General features: G+C 59.3%; 1 protein-coding gene and 1 long non-coding RNA gene across 2 annotated transcripts; one reads left to right on the forward strand and one right to left on the reverse strand.

The window, feature by feature from the left end:
- Positions 1 to 7,123: 7,123 nt before the first annotated feature.
- Positions 7,124 to 11,310, reverse strand: LOC311423132 (myosin light chain kinase, smooth muscle-like). The gene is made up of 11 exons (XM_084496777.1): positions 11,279 to 11,310; positions 10,781 to 10,872; positions 10,145 to 10,239; positions 9,691 to 9,778; positions 9,386 to 9,589; positions 8,947 to 9,164; positions 8,609 to 8,732; positions 8,380 to 8,532; positions 8,069 to 8,189; positions 7,888 to 7,978; positions 7,124 to 7,509 (listed from the first exon to the last, which is right to left on the reverse strand). The coding sequence occupies exons 3-11, from the start codon at positions 10,158 to 10,160 to the stop codon at positions 7,343 to 7,345; spliced, it is 1,182 nt and encodes a 393-aa protein (XP_084352903.1). The 5' UTR covers positions 10,161 to 10,239; positions 10,781 to 10,872; positions 11,279 to 11,310; the 3' UTR covers positions 7,124 to 7,342.
- A 3,727-nt stretch (positions 11,311 to 15,037) lies between these two features.
- On the forward strand, positions 15,038 to 16,269 carry LOC311423133. Its single transcript, XR_014685585.1, has 2 exons — positions 15,038 to 15,077; positions 15,762 to 16,269. It is a non-coding gene; the product is annotated as an uncharacterized lncRNA (long non-coding RNA).
- The last annotated feature ends 3,573 nt before the right edge of the window (positions 16,270 to 19,842 follow it).

The raw sequence follows: 19,842 nt of genomic DNA on the forward strand, positions 1-19,842 counted from the left end.
TTCCAGGGCTTGACTTTGCAGTTTAAATACCTTCATTTCATTAAATATTTCATTATTTAATTAAATATTTTGCATTTAATTCCCTAAGTTCCCTTTTTTTTTTTTTTTTTTTTTTTTTTTGTAAGGGAAAGCGTTAAAGCGTTGCAACAAGCGTAGCTACAGCCAAACCACCCCCATGAGTCAGACACTGATGGAGCTGTGGGGACGGGGAGAGGGGACCGGCCACCCTAACGCCTGCCCCAGGGCAGGGCTGTCACAGGGGTGTGCCTCGCTCTACCTGATGACAGCTGTCCCCAGCTTGGATGTCATCTACCCCATCTCCCAGCAGTGTGGAGCAAGGTCCAGGAGGGCAGATGTCACCAGGACCATGTTCAGGGACCTTCTGGACCAAGGCTTTGAGGACAGGCTCTACTGAGGGACAGGGGCTCTGTGGGGGCGCTGGGTCTGTCACCACCCAGTCGAGCATCCTGCCTGCATGCCAGGGGAAACCTGGGTGCCGTCAGAGCACACATGTTCAGGTGCCCCCTTTCACTCGGGGTGTTGTTTCACAGGCCATCTGAGGGGATCTCGGTCCTGCAGCATTGCCATCAGTGAGCATGGTGCAGAGCTTACATGGCAGCCCCTGTTTGGAGTGCCACGGGGGGCTTGTGGAAAGTTGTGGGGAGCTGGGGGTCGGCCTCTTCTCACAGGTAACTAGTGATAGGGCTAGAGGGAACAGCCTCAAGATGTGCCGGGGAGGTTTAGGTTGGAAATTAGGAGAAATTTCTTCTCAGAAATAGTAGTCAGGCACTGGAACGGGTTCCCCAGGGACGTGATGCTATCACTGTGCATGGGCGTGTTTAAGGAAAGGTTGGACGTGGTGCTTAGGGACATGGTTATTGGGTGACATTGGTAGTAGGGTGATGGTTGGAGGGCTCTTCAAAGCTTAATGATTCTGTGATTCTAGCTTGGACATGGCTGCTCCGGCTGTGGAGCCAGAGACAACAGGAGGCCGAGTGGGGTGCGCTGCCCACCCCGACCCTCAGCCCCCCGCCCCGGCTCCAGCCGGCTCCCTCGGAGAAAGGCAGGCGCCTGCTGCCCCCGCTCGGCCCCTCATGCACAGTGCAGCTGCCACCCGGGCGGGCTGCCTAGGGAAATTGTGTGGAAAAGGCTGGGAAAATGTGTGGAAAAGGCTGGGAAATTGGGTGGAAAACTGACAGGTTCTGGACCAAGATGGCGGCGGAGCCGGGTGGCGGCACCACCTCGGCTCGAGCCCGCTGCCTCAGGCAGCCGCCATGGCGGCGCTCGGTGCCTGTAGCACCCTGGGCACCCATGGGGGCGAGGAGCACGGTGGTGGGGAGATGCTGAGGAGGCCATGGCAGGACCGGGGGCTGCCGGAGCTGTCCCCCTGCGTGCTCCTTTGTAGGTGGGCACCAGGGTCTCTGTGGAGCTGATGCTCAGAGGCTGCTGGAAGGGTCAGGGCTCGCTCCTGACAGATCTTCCCTGTCGAAGGGAGGGACAGATCTCTTGTTTGACTTGAGCTTAACTTAATAAAGAATTTCAACAACACAATTTTCTCGTGTGTAATTTGTCTTAAGGATGAGGCCTGTTACAATAGTAAAACCGATCTGGAGAGCTGTGTGTCTAACATCTTGGAAAAAGATGGCAAGTTACAGCTGTGCTGTGCTGAGAGATGAGTGTGTTGTGATTCAGGTATTACTGATGTTCTTATCTTTTTCATAAACACCTCCTTTATTACTTACATTTTCCGTCTTCATTTAAGTGTCTTTGCATCTGTTGCTACCAAGCCCTCATGCTCCACGTCTTCTCTCACCAGTCTTCTGGTGTTTTATTTGTGATGCATGAAGGCTTTTATCTGACAATCCAAATTACTTGGTAGCTGTTCACTTCCTGGTGTAATAGTCCTTTAAAAAAAGCATTCTAGAAATGACACGTTCAAATAATCTTCTTCAATACTTGCCTGATGCTAATTTTTTGCATTCAGGTTGACTTTAGGCTCAGGTTTGTTTTCTTGATTGATTTCAATTCACAGAAAAATACATAAGCAGGAAATCATACTCCTATTCTCTTTTGTTCCCCCACCTCCCCCAAATTTGCAGGAGGGAGGGATTCCACAGAGAAATTTCTCTTGATGTTTTTCTTGATGTATTTCTTGATGTTAGTGCTACCCAGGGAATATTTGCTTGTCCAAATAATCATGCCTAGATTCTGCAGCCCAAAATAAACATGAGATATTTGTGATAACTTGTCACGGAAGGATCCAGATCCAGAACTCTGAGGGTATTCAGACAGCTAACTGTACCTCACATACCTCTGGGGAGCAGGACACAAGAGTATTTGTGATACAGAACAGAACCATTTCTCGAGGTTCTCCAGCTGCATCGCTTTTCCTTTCTACCTTACTAGAAGATATCTAATACTTTGTGTAGGTACACAAATCTGTGAAGTGGTGTGGCTGAAGTGAAGGTGAACTGGAGAGAGAGTCGGTCTTGATCAAAGGATCACTTACTAATTCCTTTCTTCACAAGAGCTGAAATTGGATTTCTATTTTCAGTGCTGCTGAATTTCTCCATGATTGTAATGAGTTCCAGGTATAACTCCACTCTTCATTTAGTCTGTTGCTTCCTCTGACAAGTGTTCATTGTTCTGTGTAAAGCCACGGGAAGCAGTGGAAGAAGAAATGTGTGCTGAGGGACACAGGCTTCTGTCAATAACTAAGCTTCTTCTGTAGGTAAATCAGTATTTGCAGTGTAAAGTACAGGCAATCCTGAAGCAATAGGCAAGATTATAGAGAGAAAGCTCACGTCTGAACACTTTGACATGGATTTTCAGGGCTGTGGGCAGTTTGAAAAACAGACTAAGATAAACATAGTTCCCAACCAGAAGTATTTTGGTCATGTCACATGGTAAATAGCTCATCAAGGGATTGATTATATGTAACTTGGTGTTTGCTTATCATCTGCAGCTTGAAGGCATTCTGCTCGGTTCCCAGGGGACGTGTGTGAGTTCAGATCAGCCAGAGTCTGTATAATGAAGAAAACACGGAACAGATGATACTAATGGGTAGAAATTAGGATATGATGTGTGTGAGTATCAAGCAAAGCACTTAGAGTAGTGGAGGAAAAGAGGGTTGCTCAGTGCCCTCAGTGCCTCTGTTTCCCTGGGAATGGAAGACAAAAACTGTGGACAGAATATGGAATGTGTTTGTGTGTTTCTAAGGAGCTGCTTCTCCAACTCAAAACCAGCATGACTTGGGAATGCAGCCAGAACCCATCATTGGGAGTGAGAAGTGTGGTTGTCACAGCTGTCTTCATCAGGTTCTGTATAGTGGTGAGTTCACTTCTGCTGCTGAAAAAGTCACTTATGGGAAGAGACAGCAAGTAGATGGACTCTGTCAGGAGCTGCCTGACACAGCCTCTGAAGAGCCATGGTTGGACCCTGCTAGGAACATCCTACAGCAATGATAATGTTAATTTGCATCACAAGGGGAGGACCTGGGGGCTTCCTGAGAGCACTGCCCAGTGCTCTGAGTGGAGGTCTGCACACCAGCTCCTAAGTCAAGTTCCTTCTGGATTCCCTTTCCTGCCATACATCCCCGTTTCCAGCAAAGAGAAAGAGAGAGCCCTGGGCAGAGCACGCTGCCGCTCCACAATACTGCAGCAGTCTCCTGTTTGCCGGCTTCCCGTGGTCAAATGTACCCAGAAGCAGCCGTCAGCAATTGACATTATTAACAGGAACAGGCTCTTGCCACAAAAAATATGAGCCGGGCCTGGGTGCTGATAAGGCCTCGTCAGCAAGAGGGTCCACACAGCGATAGCGAGACAGGAAGGTCACGGCATCCTTCCCCGTTAGGCCAAGAGAAGAAGAGATAAGAGCCATGAAATCCCCGACCAAGGGACCACTGACACCTGGGCCTGGCTAACATTTTGGGGGCTGCAGCAACGTGACACGTTCTGCTACAGAAGGCTCCTGCCATGGTGACCATCAGCTTCCCGCAGGGAATAACGAACTCTCTGAAAGTGGGTTTGCTGCTGTCAGCCCAGCAGCAGTCCCCACAGTGGTTGTAAGAGTGGGTGGATTTAGTTCTGTTTAATAAAAATAACACTTTCCTCTTACCCCCTCACAGCCTCACCTCCAGCTCCCAGGAGCGCACAGCAGGGAGGGCCTGAGGAGAAGCAGCTGGTGGATAAAGAGGAAGGTGCCAGAGGAGGGTCCCACGCGTGCCTCAAGCATTATTTTGCACAGCCTTAGCCCAACAGCAGGCATTGGGCTGCACCATTCAGACCCCAGTGCCTTTCACAGAATCGCAGGGGTTGAAAGGGACCTCAAGAAGACATCGGGGTCCAACCCCCTGCCAAAGCAGGTTCCCTAGAGCAGGCTGCCCAGGTAGGCATCCAGACGGGCCTTCAGCATCTCCAGAGGAGACTCCACAACCTCCCTGGGCAGCCTGTCCCAGTGCTCTGTCACCCTTACCATGAAAAAGGTTCTTTCACATGTTGGTTCAGAACTTCCTGTGATCCATTCTGTGTCCATTGCCCCTTGCCCTGTCCCCACAAACCACTGAAAAGAGGTAGGCCAAATCCCTCAGCTATTTATACACATTGATGAGATCCCCTCTCAGTCTTCTTTTCTCCAGGCTGAACAGACCCAGGTCTCTCAGCCTTTCCCCATAGGGGAGATGCTCCAGGCCCCGTATCATCTTTGTGGCCCTCTGCTGGACGCTTTCCAGGAGATCCCTGTCTTTTTTGTACCAAGGAGCCCAGAACTGGACACAAAGGAGGGCTTTTTCACAAGCCCTCCAGCTTCAGCTGAGAAAGAGCAGCCTCCAGCCCAGTTTAAACACAAAAGGTGGGTTTATTGCAGCAAGTAAGCTGCAAATAATAAATAAACTGAACAAATAGAGTGAGTGCAGCCACCAGCTCCTCTCCAGAGGCTGCTCAGCATCACTGAGGGCAGGGAAAGACTAGGACAGACCAGACCTGGGCTCCTAAATCCTGATTTTGGCCCAAGCTGCCTCCTTAGGGTAAGGTTTGAGGTCACGCTGCAGTTTCTGGGCCCTCTCCAGCCCTGCTGGTTGCAGAGTTGGTATAGGAACTAGGAGACCAGAGTCCCCAGGGATGGCTGGATGCAAAAGGAGGGCTTTGAAGTAAGAGTAAGGGGAGAGAGAGCAACCAGCAGCTCTGTGAGGGAGGGACGGGCAGGGTTTCTGAAGAGAGGGCTCGAGGTGATGTGACAGGGAGGGATCATAAAATCAGCAACATAAGGCTCAAGCAGGGTCACCTCCAGCACTTCGCTATTAGCAAGGAGGTGCCCACAAGGCACCATTACAGAGAAACCTCCCACACCATTTCTAGGAACTCAGTGTCCTGGGGAGCCTCTTTCAAGTGCCTGTACACTAATGCATGCAGTACTGGGAATAACCACGATGCATTTCCTGGAGGGAAGAGGGGCCTGAAAAAAAGCTGGTTCTGATTCAAGGATCACATCCTCCAAGCTCAAGGTGCAAGCAAGGACAGGTAACATGGAAGGAATGGAGACACTGAGCAGCCAAGGATGAAGTTAAGAAAAACTAAAGCTCAAATGGAATTAAAGCTATACAGAAATGTCAAGGACAACAAGGACAGCTTCTGTAAGTACACTGATGACAAAAGGAAGGCTGGGGAACTATGGGCTCACTGCTGAATGAAGCAGGAGACCTGGTTACACAGGACAGGGAGACAGACTGAGTGCCTCAGTCCTTACCAGCAAGACTGGCCTTCAGGAATCACAGGTCCCAGACAGCAGGAAAAACTGGAGCAAGGAAGGTGCATCCTCGGTGGAAGAGGATCATATCAAAGAACACTTAAACTGGACATACATAAATCCATAGGCCCTAATGGGACGCACCACACAAGTGCCAAGGGAACACGCAGATGTCACTCCGAGACCACTCCTGATAATCTTTGAATGATCACGGTGGCTGGAGAAGTGCCCAAAGACTAGAGAAATGCAAGTGTCACTCCTGTCTTCAAGAAGGAGGACCTGGGGAACTACAAGTCAGTCAGCCTCACCCCAGACCCTGGGAAGGTGCTGGGGCAGCTAAACCTGGAAGCCATTTCCAGGCCCAGGCACACAAAGGGTAAGAAAATAATCAGGAACAGTAAGCATAGACTCACCACAGGGAAGTCATGCTTAACCAGCTTGAGCTTCTGCAATGAAACGGCTGACCTGGCAGACAAGGAGAGAGCAGTGGATATTGCCTGCTTGGATGTTCACAAGGCCTTCAACACTGTCCCCATGTAGACAAGCTGGTGATGCGTGGGCTGGATGGGCAGATTGAGGGGCATCAAAAACTGACTGAAGGGCAGAGCCCAGAGGATGGCCATCAGTGGTGCAACAAGTGGAGGCCAGCAACTAGCAGAGTACCCCAGGGGTCAACGCTTGGACCAGTCCTGCTCAACACCTTCACTAACGATGTGGGTGAATGGGCAGAGAAACCCCAGCAGGTTTGCAGCCCAGCAAATGGCCATGAAAGTGAAGGGACTGAAGGATCTCTCCTGTGGCAGTGTCAGAGCGCTGAGCCTCAGATGGTCTTCATGTGAATGCATATAGATGTAAGATGTGTGGAGGAAGGGTGCCGTGAGGACAGAGCCAGCACCAGGCACAAGCTGGTATGCAGGAGGCATGCTCTGAGCACCAGGAAGCACATCTTTACCACACAGGTGACTGAGCCCAGAGAGGCTGGGGGTCTCCCTTCCATGGAGGGATTCAGGATCCCCAGACACGGTCCTGGACTACCTGCTCGAGGTGGCACTGCTTGAGCAAGGGATTGGACCAGATTGACCCAGAGGTCCCCTCCAAGCCCATCCCTGCTCCTCCCACCCACCTGGGGTTTAGGGCACAGTGCCACCCCCCCTCAGCCCCCAGGGGAAGGAGGATGCTCCCTATCAAGGGACTTCACCTGCAGCCGTCCCCTCTCAGGCCCAGTCCCCAGGGCACAGTGCCAGGCTCCCTCCCAGACAAGGCAAAGGTGGGGGCCCAGCCTCAGGAGAGCTGGTTGCTGACTCCCAAAGGGCAAGGACAGCTTGGGCAGCTCTTTGCCACCCCTCCCAGTGATTTGGGGAGAAAGGAGCAGCACAGGGAGTGCAGAGATCCTCGGTGCTTTATTGTGCTCACAAGACATGCAGTGAGAAGAGCCAGGCTTAGCTCTAGCGCAGGTGGCCATGGGGGCACTGGTTCCTCGCTTGGGACAGCGAGCAGCCCTGTCCCCACACCAGCACAGTGGCACCGGGGGTCTGGGCCAACTGCAGGCTGGCCAGGCCATGGTGCAAGCTGCTGTGACAGCAGAGAAGAGTCACCAGCTCTAGGTGGCCCGTGGCTGGGGGATGCTGGCACTGCTCTCTGCCTGTCCTGCAGCCGTGATGCTCCCACCTTCCACCTCTTCTTTGTCCATCGGTGGCTCAGAGAAGCTGGGACCCTGCTGGGGCAGAGACTCAGAGGCTTGGTCCTCCTCTAGGCTGCAGCACGGGTCTGTGGGCAGATGGACAGAGGGCACAGTGAGGAGTCACCCGCATTCAACCCTCTTCCTCTGCTGGAGGAACGTACGTGACACCCAAACATCAGGCCCTGTAGGGATCAGCTCCTGATCTATGGGATCTGGAGCACATTCAGATCCCAGCGCTGCAGAGCAGTATGCACTGCTTCCAAGGCCACAGCAGCATTGGCCCCTCAGGGCTGAGGACAGGGGGCTTTGGGGCACAGAAGTTGCCCCAGAGCAGAAGCACCACACCAGGGACATGCCCAAGGCGCTTGGTGGCACCGAGGCAGGTCAGGGCAGAGGTGGGGGTGACAAAGCATAGGAACAAGGATTGATGGGGTGCATTGGAGCCAATGCTTCAGGGCCATCACCTTCCTCATCCTGAGCCTCTGATGCTCTCCTCTCTGTGCTCTGGGACAGCAGGGTGAGCCTGTTGAGGGCCAGCAGGGCTTTGCCTGTTTTCTGGAGAGAAGGGAAGAGCACTGAGTCCCACCACAGCAGTTCCCAGCCTCATATCCACCACCATCTCCCAGGCACATCCCTCCCATGCACCTGCCACTTCCGACGAGCCAGGAACTGCTTCATCCGCTCCTTCGGCAGCGCCTTTGTGCTGCTGGGCAGGGGCTGCTGCAGCCAGGGGTGCAGCAGAGCCTCGGGGCTGGAGAGCCGGCGGCTGGGGAGAGGGCACAGTGGGGTCAGGGGCTGCCATCAGGCCCTTGGCCCCAGGGAGAGGCTCTGGGCACTCCACGGGCAGCATTCAGCACAGTAGGGCTCACACCTTCCCCTCTTCGTCCCCCTCCCCACACACCAAAACCCAGCCCGGCTCTGTGGGGACGCACCCAGCGCCCACCCCCAGCTCCTACCCAGGGTCCTTCTGCAGCAGTTGGCTGATGAAGTCTTTGGCTTGCTGGGAGATGTCTGAGAAGGTCTCCTCTTCAAACTCCCACTGGGCAGCAGTGACGTTGCTCAGCGTCTCCATGTCAGTGTCCCCCTGGAAGGGGGACTCCCCGCTCAGCCTGGAGAGGGGACAGAGGCTGTCAGCAGCAACTCAGCCCCTTCCCGACCAACTGCCGTCCCCCAGCAGCCACTCACAGGATGTAACAGATGACACCGATGCTCCACATGTCTGTGGCAAACCCCACGGGCTCGAAGGAGACCACTTCTGGAGCCATGAACTCGGGGGTCCCATGCAGCACCTTCACGGGGGTGTCTGGAGCTGCAGAGAAGGTGGGGCTGTGGGGCAGTGCCTGGCCAGGACCTCCCCAGGGCACCCCAACACACGCCTCTACCTGGGGGTGTCGGGGGCAAGCCCAGGAACTGCCCTCAGGGCCCATCTTGGTGCTGGGCACCCATGGGTGCAGGGTTCTCCAGGCTGCCCACCTCACGGGTTTCCCCGCAGCACCCTGTCAGCAGGGACCCCCCTCACTCACCCAGCTTCCGTGCCAGGCCAAAGTCGGCGATCTTGAGCCAGTGGCTGCTGGGGCTGACACAGACGATGTTCTCAGGCTTGAGGTCGAGGTGGACGATGGCCTGGCCGTGCATGTACTGCAGCCCCTCCAGGATCTGCCGCATGTACTGGGTGCTGCTGGGCTCCGTGTGCTCAAAGTCATCATCCACGATGCGCTCGAAGAGCTCCCCGCCGGCCACACTGAGGAGCAGGCAGGGCGCTGGGGGACCCCGCTGGGGTCTGCCAGCCCCGAGGAGGGGGAAAAACCCCCAGAGAGCCTGGACCCAGCACTCCGGGTGCATCTCAGTGCCCAGGTCCCAGGGTCTGCAGGCCCCCAATCCACCCTACACCCCATGCCAGGACCCCGGGGTGCAAGGACCCTCCCCAAGGCAGCGGGTGTTCCCAGCGCGGCCCCCACTCACTACTCCATCACCATCACCAGCTCAGCGGGGCCCTGGAAGGCGGCGAGGCACTGCACGAGGCGCGGGTGGTGCAGCAGGTTCATGAGCTCCACCTCAGCCTGAGCCGCCTGCTTCTCTTTGGCTGTCCGCGTCCGAAAATACTTCCCAGCCCGGATCTTGCCGCTGGCTTTCTCCCGCAGCCGGTACACGGTGCCAAACTTGCCCCTGGGACAGAGCGAGCACGGAGGAGCCGTCACCACCACCCCGACCACATGTTGTCAGATCCCATAGCTCAGGGGTGGTGGGGATGCAGGACCCTGGCTTACTCTCCGAGCTTCTCCAGCTGCGTGTACACGTCCGAAACCTTCTCCCGGGTGTTGATGACAACATCGCAGTGCTCAAAAGCCTCCTCACCTGCTGGCAGGGACATGCACAGATCCTGATGGAGCTGAGCCCAAGCCTCACACCGCAGGGACCATCCCTTCCCCAGCGGTGCTCATTTCTGTACCCCAACATCCCCAGGTCCATTCAGGACCATCCAGCTGCCAGCCCCAGGCACTGCAGCCGCAACAGGGGTTCCTGCAACTTGCACCCCCAGAGCAGCCAGCACCACGCAAGTCCCAGTGCCTCAGTGGTGCGGGACAAAGGTGCCTTTAGGATCAGAAGGGCTGCAGGACCCCAGTCCAAGCAGGAAAGGGGATGGGATGGGAGGTGAGCACTGATGTGGGGGGCAGACTGGGGCCGCGGCCATCCCAGGGCAGCCCAAGGACTGTGCACTACCTTCTGCCTGAGACATGGTGCTGCTGTCGGCTCCTTGCCAGGTGCTGGCGTGGTCAGGACGGATGCTGGATGTGGCCCCAGGAGTCCTGGCAGCCCTGTGTTGGGACAGGGGTGCAAGGCAGATGGTGCCTGAGTGCCTGGACATGTGGGAGCAGCCCCACAGCACTGCACAGCCCCAACACAGCCCCCGCTGTGCCCCAAGTGCCTCCCCTGCACCTCCATCCCACAGAGCCCCGCGCCTCCCCCACAGGAGACCTCGAGCACCCTGCTGCCTGCACCAGCCCCACCTGATGCCCCCATCCTGCCCACGAGCTGGCACCTCGCTGGGCACCAACACCAGCAGGTACATGGGGTCAAACCTGCTGCTTGCAGAGGTGGGAGGCAATTTCAGAGCAACACCCCCATTTCCTTCAAATCAATCTCTTTCTAGGACCACTGATGCCTTAGGCAAGAAGCTGCAGCCTTTCTCAAGCTCCATCTTGCGACAGCCAGGAAATCCCCAGGAAAAGCTGCATTTCTAGGGCAAAGGAGCAGTTTCCTCAGCTCCTTCCCCTCCCCAACCTGCACACGAGTAGGGGAAGAGGACAGAGCATGAGGCAGGGACGCCCAAGCCCCAGACCAGGTCTCAGCACTCACCTGCCTCCGTCCAGTCCTGTCCTGGCCCAGGCCACCAGCACAGGTCCCCAGTCCGTCCCTCTCAGACACTGTGGAGCTACTGGAGTCACGAGCTAGCTGGGAAGGAAGGGGTGATGCTGGGGCTGGCATCAGGGACCACGGCGGCCACACAGCCCGGATGGGGACGTCTCAGCCCCGAGCGCCTGCCCAGCTCCAGGAGCAGCCAGAGCATCCCTCCACAGCAGTGTGGGAATGGCCCAGCTCTCCCCTCCCTTTCCTTCCCAGCACACGGAGCATTTCTACGTGTCCCATTTCCGGCCTTGGGGACAAACAACCACCAGCATCACTGCTAGGCTACCCCACAGCCACTGCAGCCACCCCCAAACCAGCAGCGTGCTCCCAAACTTAGCCCCACGCAGGGCTCAGCTGGAGGAACCCCAAACCAAAACCACCCCGGGGTCTGCAGAGACCCAGCACGCTCCAACACCCAGCAAAATCCCCATACCAGCCAACCCCCACCTCTGGGCCCCTCTCTCTGCTTGCAGCCAGCCCTGCTCCCTCTCAGGGCCTAAATCCTGCCCTAGCCCAGCCCCGCCTTGCCCCCACCCATGGGTGGGGGCCCACAAGGGCACTGAGTTCCTGCACCTGCTACCCCGGCTCCCCCTGGGGCCAATATCCCACCAGAGCCATCGCCCGCCCTGAACCCCCCTGGCTCTGGCCGCCCCCCTGTCCCCAGCTGAGCTGGGCTCTGGACTGGCCTCGGGGACAGGGAGGTGGCTGCGGCAAAGCCGGGATGAACAGGAACGAGGTTTTGCAAAATAACTCGCTGCATCTGAGCCCTGCTGGTGTGGAGAAAAAATGGGATTTCCCAGCCTCTCCCCCCCAGGGCAAGGTCTTGCAGGCTGTGTGGCTGCTCTGAGACCAGGCAGAACACCGTGCCTCAGTTTCCCTGCTTTAAACCGGGAATAACTCGGTGATATCCTGCAGAGGAGCCTCCAGACCTGGGGATGGGACAGAGGGCCCCATCCCCTCAGGCAGCCCCCTTCCACAGCCTCCCCACGGCACAGGGACATCACCCACGTTACCTGCGGTGCCCCTGCGGGGTCGCAGCGCTGGTCTCACCGCAGAAGCGATGTGGGGCTCCGCCAACACTGGCAGCCGCACCGCCACCACCGCCACTCCCGTGCTCAGCCCAAAGTCCAGGAGCTGAAGGCCGGCGGGAGGCGTGGGGACGACGTCCCCAGCACCAGCGGGTGATGGTGGCAGGGGACACCGCGGCCACGCTCCGGCATGGAGCACAGCCTGGGGACGGTGGCTCGGCCTTGCCGCTTCCCTGTGACCCCGCGGGTGGCTGGGGGGAGCTGGGTGCAGCGGGCCCCACGGGGGTGGGCGCTGTGGCTGTGGGGTCCCTGCTGGCCCCCAGCCGCGCGGCTGCTGCCGGCTCGGTGACGTGGGCAGCGCGCGGCTCGGCCGGGCCCTGCTGGGATATTGACCCCGCCGGGATGCGGCAGGGCACGCCGGGGACGTGGAGGACGCACAGGGGAGGGCAGCGGAGGAGAGGCCAGGACCGCCAGCCTCACCCTGCGGGCTGGGGAGAGGCGGTGGAGGCCCCACTCGTGCCCGGCACCACCCCAGTTCCTGCAGCATCCTCGGTCGGGCCCTGCTCAGGAGGGTTTTGGGGTCCAGGCCTTGTTTTCCTGCCTGACACGGCAGTCAGCTGGCTTCTTGCATCTCAGCACAGTGCAAAATGGGGCAGAAAGGGACAAAATGGCAGGCTGAGGTTGTGGGGTGCATGGGTAGGGGAGGACGGGGGCTGTGTGGGTGATGCAGCTCCCGGGGAGCAGGATCTGGCCCCGCGTGTGAGGGATCCCAGCAGCCACTTGATGTCAGTGTTGTCCCGACGCTCGTCCTGGCCACGAGCAGCAGAAATTATAAAACAAAAACGCTCAGAAAAAGGCCCAACCGCCTCGGTGGCGTTGATCAGCCCCTCTGGAGCCCCACAGCTGGATCTGCCCCTGCACCCCCCCTTTACATCAACACCAAAAACCCCAAAGGCAATGCTTTTGGGGCACATGTGCCGGTTCTCGGTGCGCTGGGCAGACCCGAGCCGGGAGCTGTGGCAGCGAGCACGGAGCCTTCTCCCCGCAGAGCTCCGTTGGCCGACATCCACCGACGAGCAGGGGCTTGACTCCTTCTCCTCCTCCCTGCCATGTGCCCGGCTGCCGTTGGCTTCCCGGGCAAACCCCGGTTGTGGAGGGGCTTCGGCGTCTGATCATTCCCTCCGAACAGCTGCCGAGTGCAGTTCGCATCCCCTTGCTTACATTTTTCCTTCCTTTTGTGCCTAATTGCTTTCAGGTCTGGGAAAGCCCGTCTGAAATGTCAGGCGGCGCGTTACCGGCGGAGGCCGGCCTCTGCTTGTGCGTTAGAGAAGTAATTAGATCGTTATCGCCCGCGCCCCGGCAACCATTAATTCCTACGTGGGGGATCGGGGATCGATGTGTCTCCAGCTGCCAGCAGGCGCCGCGGCCTCGCCCCGAGCAAAACACTGCAGGAAGGGCCCGGGTGCAAGATTTGGGGGCTTGGGCCCGTGGGGAAAGTTCCTGGGGTGGGGGCTCCAGGCCGCGTCCACGCCACCCCTCCTGCTCCCGGTGGGAAAGCCACCGTGTCCTGTCCCTGTGTGTCCCCGTGTCCCCGGGGTGGTTTGCAGCCCGCTCCAGGTCGCCCATTTTTTGTGGGACGCGAGGCAGACAATGACAAGCTGCCTGGTTTGCTGTAGGCCCTACAAAAACTCCTCTGCGGGGCTCTGCCCGCTCACCCCACAGTGCCCATGGCCGTAGCCATCAGCCCGGGTCCCACGGGGACACCCCGCGGTGTCGGGGTGCAGCCACCGTCTGTCATCGCGCCCCCACTGCTGCCACCCCCCCTTGGCCACCCAACTGCAGCCCCTGGGGGCTGTGGGCAGCACGGGGGGGACGGTGCCACGTGGGGGGCACGAGGGGAACGTGGAGGGGACAGAGGGGATGTTGGGGACACCGGGCACAGGGTGGGGACACGTGGGGGCCACAAGAGGATGTGGGCCATGGAGGGCGTGTGGGGGACACAGGGGATGTGAGGGACATGTGGGGGACACGGGACATGGTGGAAATGTCGGGGGACATGGGGGACATGGGGGGGGACACAGCAGACGTGGGGGCCGTGGGAGCACAGGGGGGACACCGAGGACCTGGGAGGACCCAGGGGCACCTGGGGGACCCTGAGACACAGCGGGGGGGACACGGGGCTGGGGGCACCCGGGGGCAGGGGGGTGCAGGGGGGGCCGGGACAGGTCCCCCGGGGGCGGGGCTGGCTCTGGGCGGGGCCGGGGGCTGGGAAGGGTGGGCGGGGCCTGGAGCGTTGGGGGCGGGGCCTGGGGGCGGGGCCACATGAGGAGGGCGCGGGGGGGAACTGGGAGGTGGGGGCTGGGAACTGGGAGCTGTTAATTGGGAACTGGATACTGGGAGCTGGGAACTGGGAGGTAGGGGCTGGGAGCTGAGCTGGGAGGTGTTAACTGGGAACTGGGAGCTGAGTACTGGGAGCTGGAGGCTGGGAACTGGGAGGTGGGGGCTGGTTACTGGGAACTTGGAGTTAGGAACTGGGGGTTGGGAGCTGTTAACTGGCAGCTGGGCTCTGTTAACTGGGAGCTCTTAACTGGGCGCTGTGCAGCCACCACCGCCTGCACTGGGTGCGGACGCCTCGCTGGTGGTGCCTGATCCGCGGCAGCCTTGGCATGAAGCGGAGCAGAACGCACGGCGCGATGCGGGGTCACGGGCTGGGGCTTGGGGTGTGCAGGGCACGAGTCCTTGCAGCAACCCCCATGGATCATCCCCATGAGGAGCATCCAGTCCAACGCCTGGCTCCGCACAGAACGCCCCAAAATAACAAATTCTGGTGTGGTGTGGCCCCGAATTGTGGTTCCCCAGCCCCCGCTGGGCACAGGACACACTCAGGGCAACACATGCAGAGCTCTGGCTCTGGCTCACCGCCTGTGGGAGCGAGGACTGCGTGTGTGGAAGCTCCCGGTCCCAAAGCAGGGTGAGAGCCCTGGGAGGGTGGCACACACACAGCTTGGCAGCAGCAGCTTTGCAGGCAGTAACAAGCACTGCAGCCAGTAACGAGGCTGCTGGCTAACGAACCCAGGTGCAGCTGCTGGGAGAGCCCCCCCCCCATTTATCTGAGGGACTTTTTAGCTCCTCATTGTGATGGCAAGGGACAAAAATAACCGCACGTGGCAATGGCAACCTCAGAACCAGGGTCAGCCCGGCCAATGGGACGTGTGAGTGTCGCCACAGCTACCAAAACCGTGTCCCCAACACAGGAAAAAAGCATAAAGTCCTAAAGAAGGGGGTCCTCGGGCTTGCAGGGACGGACCGGCACGTGGGAGCGCGCTGAAACACCCCCCGTGAGCTCGGGGTGTGCTGAGGAGAGGCGAGGAGCAATGAGCCCATCCCAGGGATGGCGGCTCTGCCTCCCTCCTGCCCCCTGAGAAGATGCCAGCGACCCCTGTGCTAATGCTGCTGCTGGGGCCGGGGACAAAACCTCAACTGTGCCTCAGCCGGGGCTGTGGGGCTGAGCTCGGTGCTGGGCTCCCAGGGCTCCTCCTGCCCCAGCACGGCGCTGGCCATCGCCACCACCCAGCCACGGAGCCCTGCCAGCGCTGCCTCCCCGGTGGGTGCTGCCAGGGACATGGGCAGTGAGCCGGCCGAGGGGAGCTGGCACTGCGCCGGGGAGCTGCCGCGTGGGGTGTGGACGTGGCAGCAACGCTGCCAGCCTCAGGCACAGCCACAACGGGGTTCTGCAAAAGGGTTTTTGCTCCCTGCTTTTTCCTTGTACCTGCAGCAGGGTCACACTGGGACAGACGCAGCAAGAGGGGGCATCTGTCCCCTCCTGCCCGCTGAAATCCTGAGGCTGAAAGCAGCCCCAGCCCATTTCACTGCCACCCTTCCCCTTTTACCTTCGGGAGCAGGCCGTTTCCAACGGCAGCCCTCCAGCAGGAGAGATCAGCACGGTTAACTCAGCAACAGCACAAACAAAGAGGGTGGCAACGCCGGGAGTCCTTTAACCACAGAGCTTGTCACCACCTGCCCTGACAGCGAGGGGCTGCTGTGGGGGCAACCGTCAGGCAGGCAGCGCTCCTGTCCCGTTACCGCACACCTTCACCCGCACAGCCTCAGAGAGGTGCCACCGAGAGCTGAGGGCAATGCTGCTGCGCTGCTCAGAGATTTTAATTCACCAGGAACCAGCTCGCCAGGAACCCTGCTCTGAATCCTCCCCTGAACGCCAGGAATGGAAGCAGAGATGGGGTTTGTGGAGGCTGCCGAGGAAGGGAATTTGTGCGGCACTTTGTCCGGAGCCACTCACCGCCCTGCCAAATGGTTTTGTGTATTTTGATACGTTGGCAGATTACTTCCGAGGAAGAATCAAACTGTCTAAATTAAATCTCAAGGAGAGCCTGTGATCTTGTGGTTTACCAACCCAGAAAAGATCTCTTTACTTTTGTAGCAGCAAAATTTGACTGAAAAGGTTTCACCGGGCTGCACAGGCCGACTCCCTGCACCATTCCCCTCGTTCCTCCCAAACTGGCACCGGGACACAGCCTGGGCTCGGCCCGCTCTGTGCCTCCCGTACGGCCCAAGACTTCTGCACGGCTTTTTGCCGCCCCCTGTGCCGTGCCGTGTGCCCGGACCCCCACCCGTGGCCGTTCCCTGAGCGCCTGCCGGGCCGAGCCCCCCCCGGCACCACCCCGGGGCTCGGGGCCAGGCCCCACGCGGGGAGCTCCCGGCCGCGCCCCTCGGGCCGCTCCGTTCCTGGACACCCAAGATGGAGCCGGAAGGAGGAGGCAGAGCCGGGGTTAATTAATTGAGAACTCCGTTAATGGACTGGGATCGCACAAGCCGGCGGCTCCCGGGGAGCTCCCCAGAGGGGCGCGGGGTGCCCGCGAGCGGTCACCGGGCACGAGAGCGGCGTTCGCGGGGACGGACCCGGCAGTGCCCGGCCCGGGTCACAGCGGGGGGGGGCAGGGCCCAACCCCCGGCCCCGGCGCCCCCGGGCGGGGCCTCAGCAGGCCGCACCAGGCCCCAGTAGGCCGCAGGCCCCGCACCCGTTGCCATGGCAACGCGCCTCGCCCAGGTGCGGGGCCCCCCGGGAGGGGCCGCTCAGCATCACGGGACAGCGAGTCCGCAACCGCCTCGCCTTCGTCCCCGCGCTGCGGCGGCGGACTACAACTCCCACAACCCCCTGGGGGGCAGCGCAGCCCCCTCCCCTTCCTCTCCGCCCCTCGCTCCCATTGGCTCCGCCGCGACGCCGAGCGGCCGCACGGCGCCCTCCGATTGGCGGCAGCGCGGCGGGGCCGAGGCGCTGCCTATGGCGGCCGGGCGGGCGGTGAGGGGGGGAGCGCGGCCGCCATTTTGTGTGCGCGGAGGCCGGCGCCGGGTCCTCGGTGCCCGCCGCGGCGGGGCCGGTGAGGGGCCGGGGCCGGGGGCGGGCCGGGGGCTCCGCCGCGGCGGGGCCGGGCGGGGAGCCGCGGGGAGGCTGCGCCGTGGCCTCGGCCTCAGCCCGGGGCGGTGCGGGCCCGGCCCGGCCCCGCGCTGCCGGTGGGGGGGGGGCTCGGGGCTAGGCCCCGCTCGGGGCCGCTCCGGGGCCGCTCCGGGGCCGCTGCCCGGGGGGTGCCCGTGGGGGCGGCTTCGGGTGGGGTTTGGTGCCGGGACGCGGCTCCCGGGGGGGCGGAGGCCGCAGGTTGTCCGCAGGGGCTGCCCCGCGCTGCCACCCCCAGGGCCCGGTGCTCGCTGCCTCACGGCCCGGCCCAGCGGCCCCGGGGGAGATCGCAGCTGCCGTGGGCTCCCCGCAGCAGTGACACCGCGTCGCTTCCAGAGACTGCAAAATAAACGTGCTCCCCGTTGCTGGGCCGCCTGGGGAAGTCTTCAAGCCGATAATAAACTGCAGCAAACATCGCCCGGTGCTAAACGCCGCTCCTCTGGCTGGTGGAGACGAGAGCTGTGGAAATAACTGGGTGTTCTTGGGCAAGGAGAGGAAAAAAAAAATAAATAAAGCGTGGCTGCGTGGAAGCCGTGCTGGGGAGGTTTGAGGCAAGAGGAGCCCCTGGAGTTTGGCTTCCCGGGGAGCAGGGAGGCTGCTGGCAGCCCCTGAGCGGTGAGCGCTGGGGGTGCCGGGGCTGCTGCTCCCAGTGGGCCCTGGGCTGAGGCCCTGGCTGTGGTACAGGCACAGTGTCTTTAAGCAAGTTCCTCGGCCACGTTTTTTCTTCCCTCTGCACATTGGAGGTAATGCCAGCTTATCCCCTCGGTATTCATGGGGCTTGGTTCAGAGGCAAAACAGCGAGGTTTTGGAGGCTTCTGTTTTAAGTGCAGATTGTGTCGTGTGTGGAATCTTCCAGTCGTAAACCAGATTATGTTTATGTGCTTAGAGATTTTTTTTTATTTTTTTTTTGAAGCTGTTTTGTTGAAATAACTGCTGGCAAATTTTCAGGCTGGCTTCCATGTTGCTGTACTAGTTCCTGAACTCTGAAGCTTTGTGTTTTACATATTGCAGCACTTCTAAGCTGGGAGGTTTGTTGTCGTGTGTGTCTTAGCGCACACAATAGCCGAAGGTCTAATTTTAAGTTGATTTTGCCAAACGAATCAGAGTTATATTTAGTTTAAGCCGCATGCCTTGCACCTCTCCGGGTTGTTAGAAGGTTTTTTTTGGGGGGGAAGGGTGGGAGCAGAAATGAGAGAAACCACAGAGGGCCTGATCCTAACAGCCAGGCTTTGGTATGTTGCAGATGGACCAAAAGCTGCCAGCTTTTTGGAAGGCTGTTGGGCACTGGCCTCATCAGTGAGCGCTGTAAAAACTCTTCCTTGTACTGGGTTAACTCCCTGTTACGCAGCTTCTCCTTTAAAAAGAAATACTGCTTATATTGCAATACAACACGATCGTCGGGATATCCAGAACAGCTGTGTAAGTATCCTGCCGTAGCTTAAAGCTACAGAAATCCAATGAAACTGGTGCAAGGGAAGTCTCGGGCAGGGTAACGCTGCGTTGCCGGCGCTGTACCCGTGTGTGGTAAACTGGGAGATGTCAAGCAGCAGGGCTTAATGGGCAACGTAAGGCAGATTGCAGCACTCCAGGTGATCCCAAAGTCAAGCCGGAATGAAAAAGGCGAGGATCGGCCTTTGGGCAGCAGGGGAACGGCGGCGGCGAATCGTCCCTCCCTTCGCTGCGGGCCGGTGCTGGTGGAAGGTTGCTCAGCACCTCCTCTTCTGCTGGTGTTACCGGGCAGGATCTGGGTTTCGCTTCGCATGAACGTTGGCTGTTACAGGGTGAGCACGCTGTTGGGTTGGACTGCTTCCTTTTTTGTCTTCTTGCAGCGTTTTCAGGGAACTGGCCTGCTGTTGCACTGAAGAACGGCTGTGACTGAAGGTGGGATATTTCAGTCCCCTTTTGTGGTTGTGCCTTAGCGCAATAATTTCTGCCTCGTCCAGCTGGGCTGGGGAAAACCACAGGCCTTTCCTCAGCGAGTTGGAAAACCCTCGCGAGGGAGGAACGGTGAAAGACCTTTAGCCAAGAGGTCCTTGCACGGCCGCGTTTCTGAGGTTGCTGCAGCGCTGACGACCCGCCCCGCAGCTGGCACAGCAGCAGCAGGCGGGGCAGCAGCGAGCCCCAGAGCCGTGATGGGCAGGAGCCCCAGCTTGGCAGGTTCCTGCTGCCACCGGCTCCGCGCCGACGTGCAGCCCATTAGGAGCGGTGTCAGTGAAGCTGCAGAGGCAGCAACATTCCTGGGCAGCACAGCTCACTGCTCGAGCAGCACGCTTGATCTCAGCTCACCCAAGGAGCCGGAATAAAGGCCAGCTGGCTCCAGCAGCCCAGGAAGGACCAAGCGGTGGTAGCGAGAGCAGGGATGTACTTCAAAGCTTTGGCAAACGCGGCTGCTTTGCCCTCCAGGGAGGTGCTTGCCCTCGACTAGTTAAGGCAGTGCTGCCTTATTGTCAGGAGGGACTAATTGCTGCCCTTTGATACCACATCACTGCCAGTGCTGCAGCACGATTAGCTTT

This window comes from Aythya ferina (assembly GCF_964211825.1).
Source record: "Aythya ferina genome assembly, chromosome: 23".
NCBI lineage: Eukaryota > Metazoa > Chordata > Aves > Anseriformes > Anatidae > Aythya > Aythya ferina.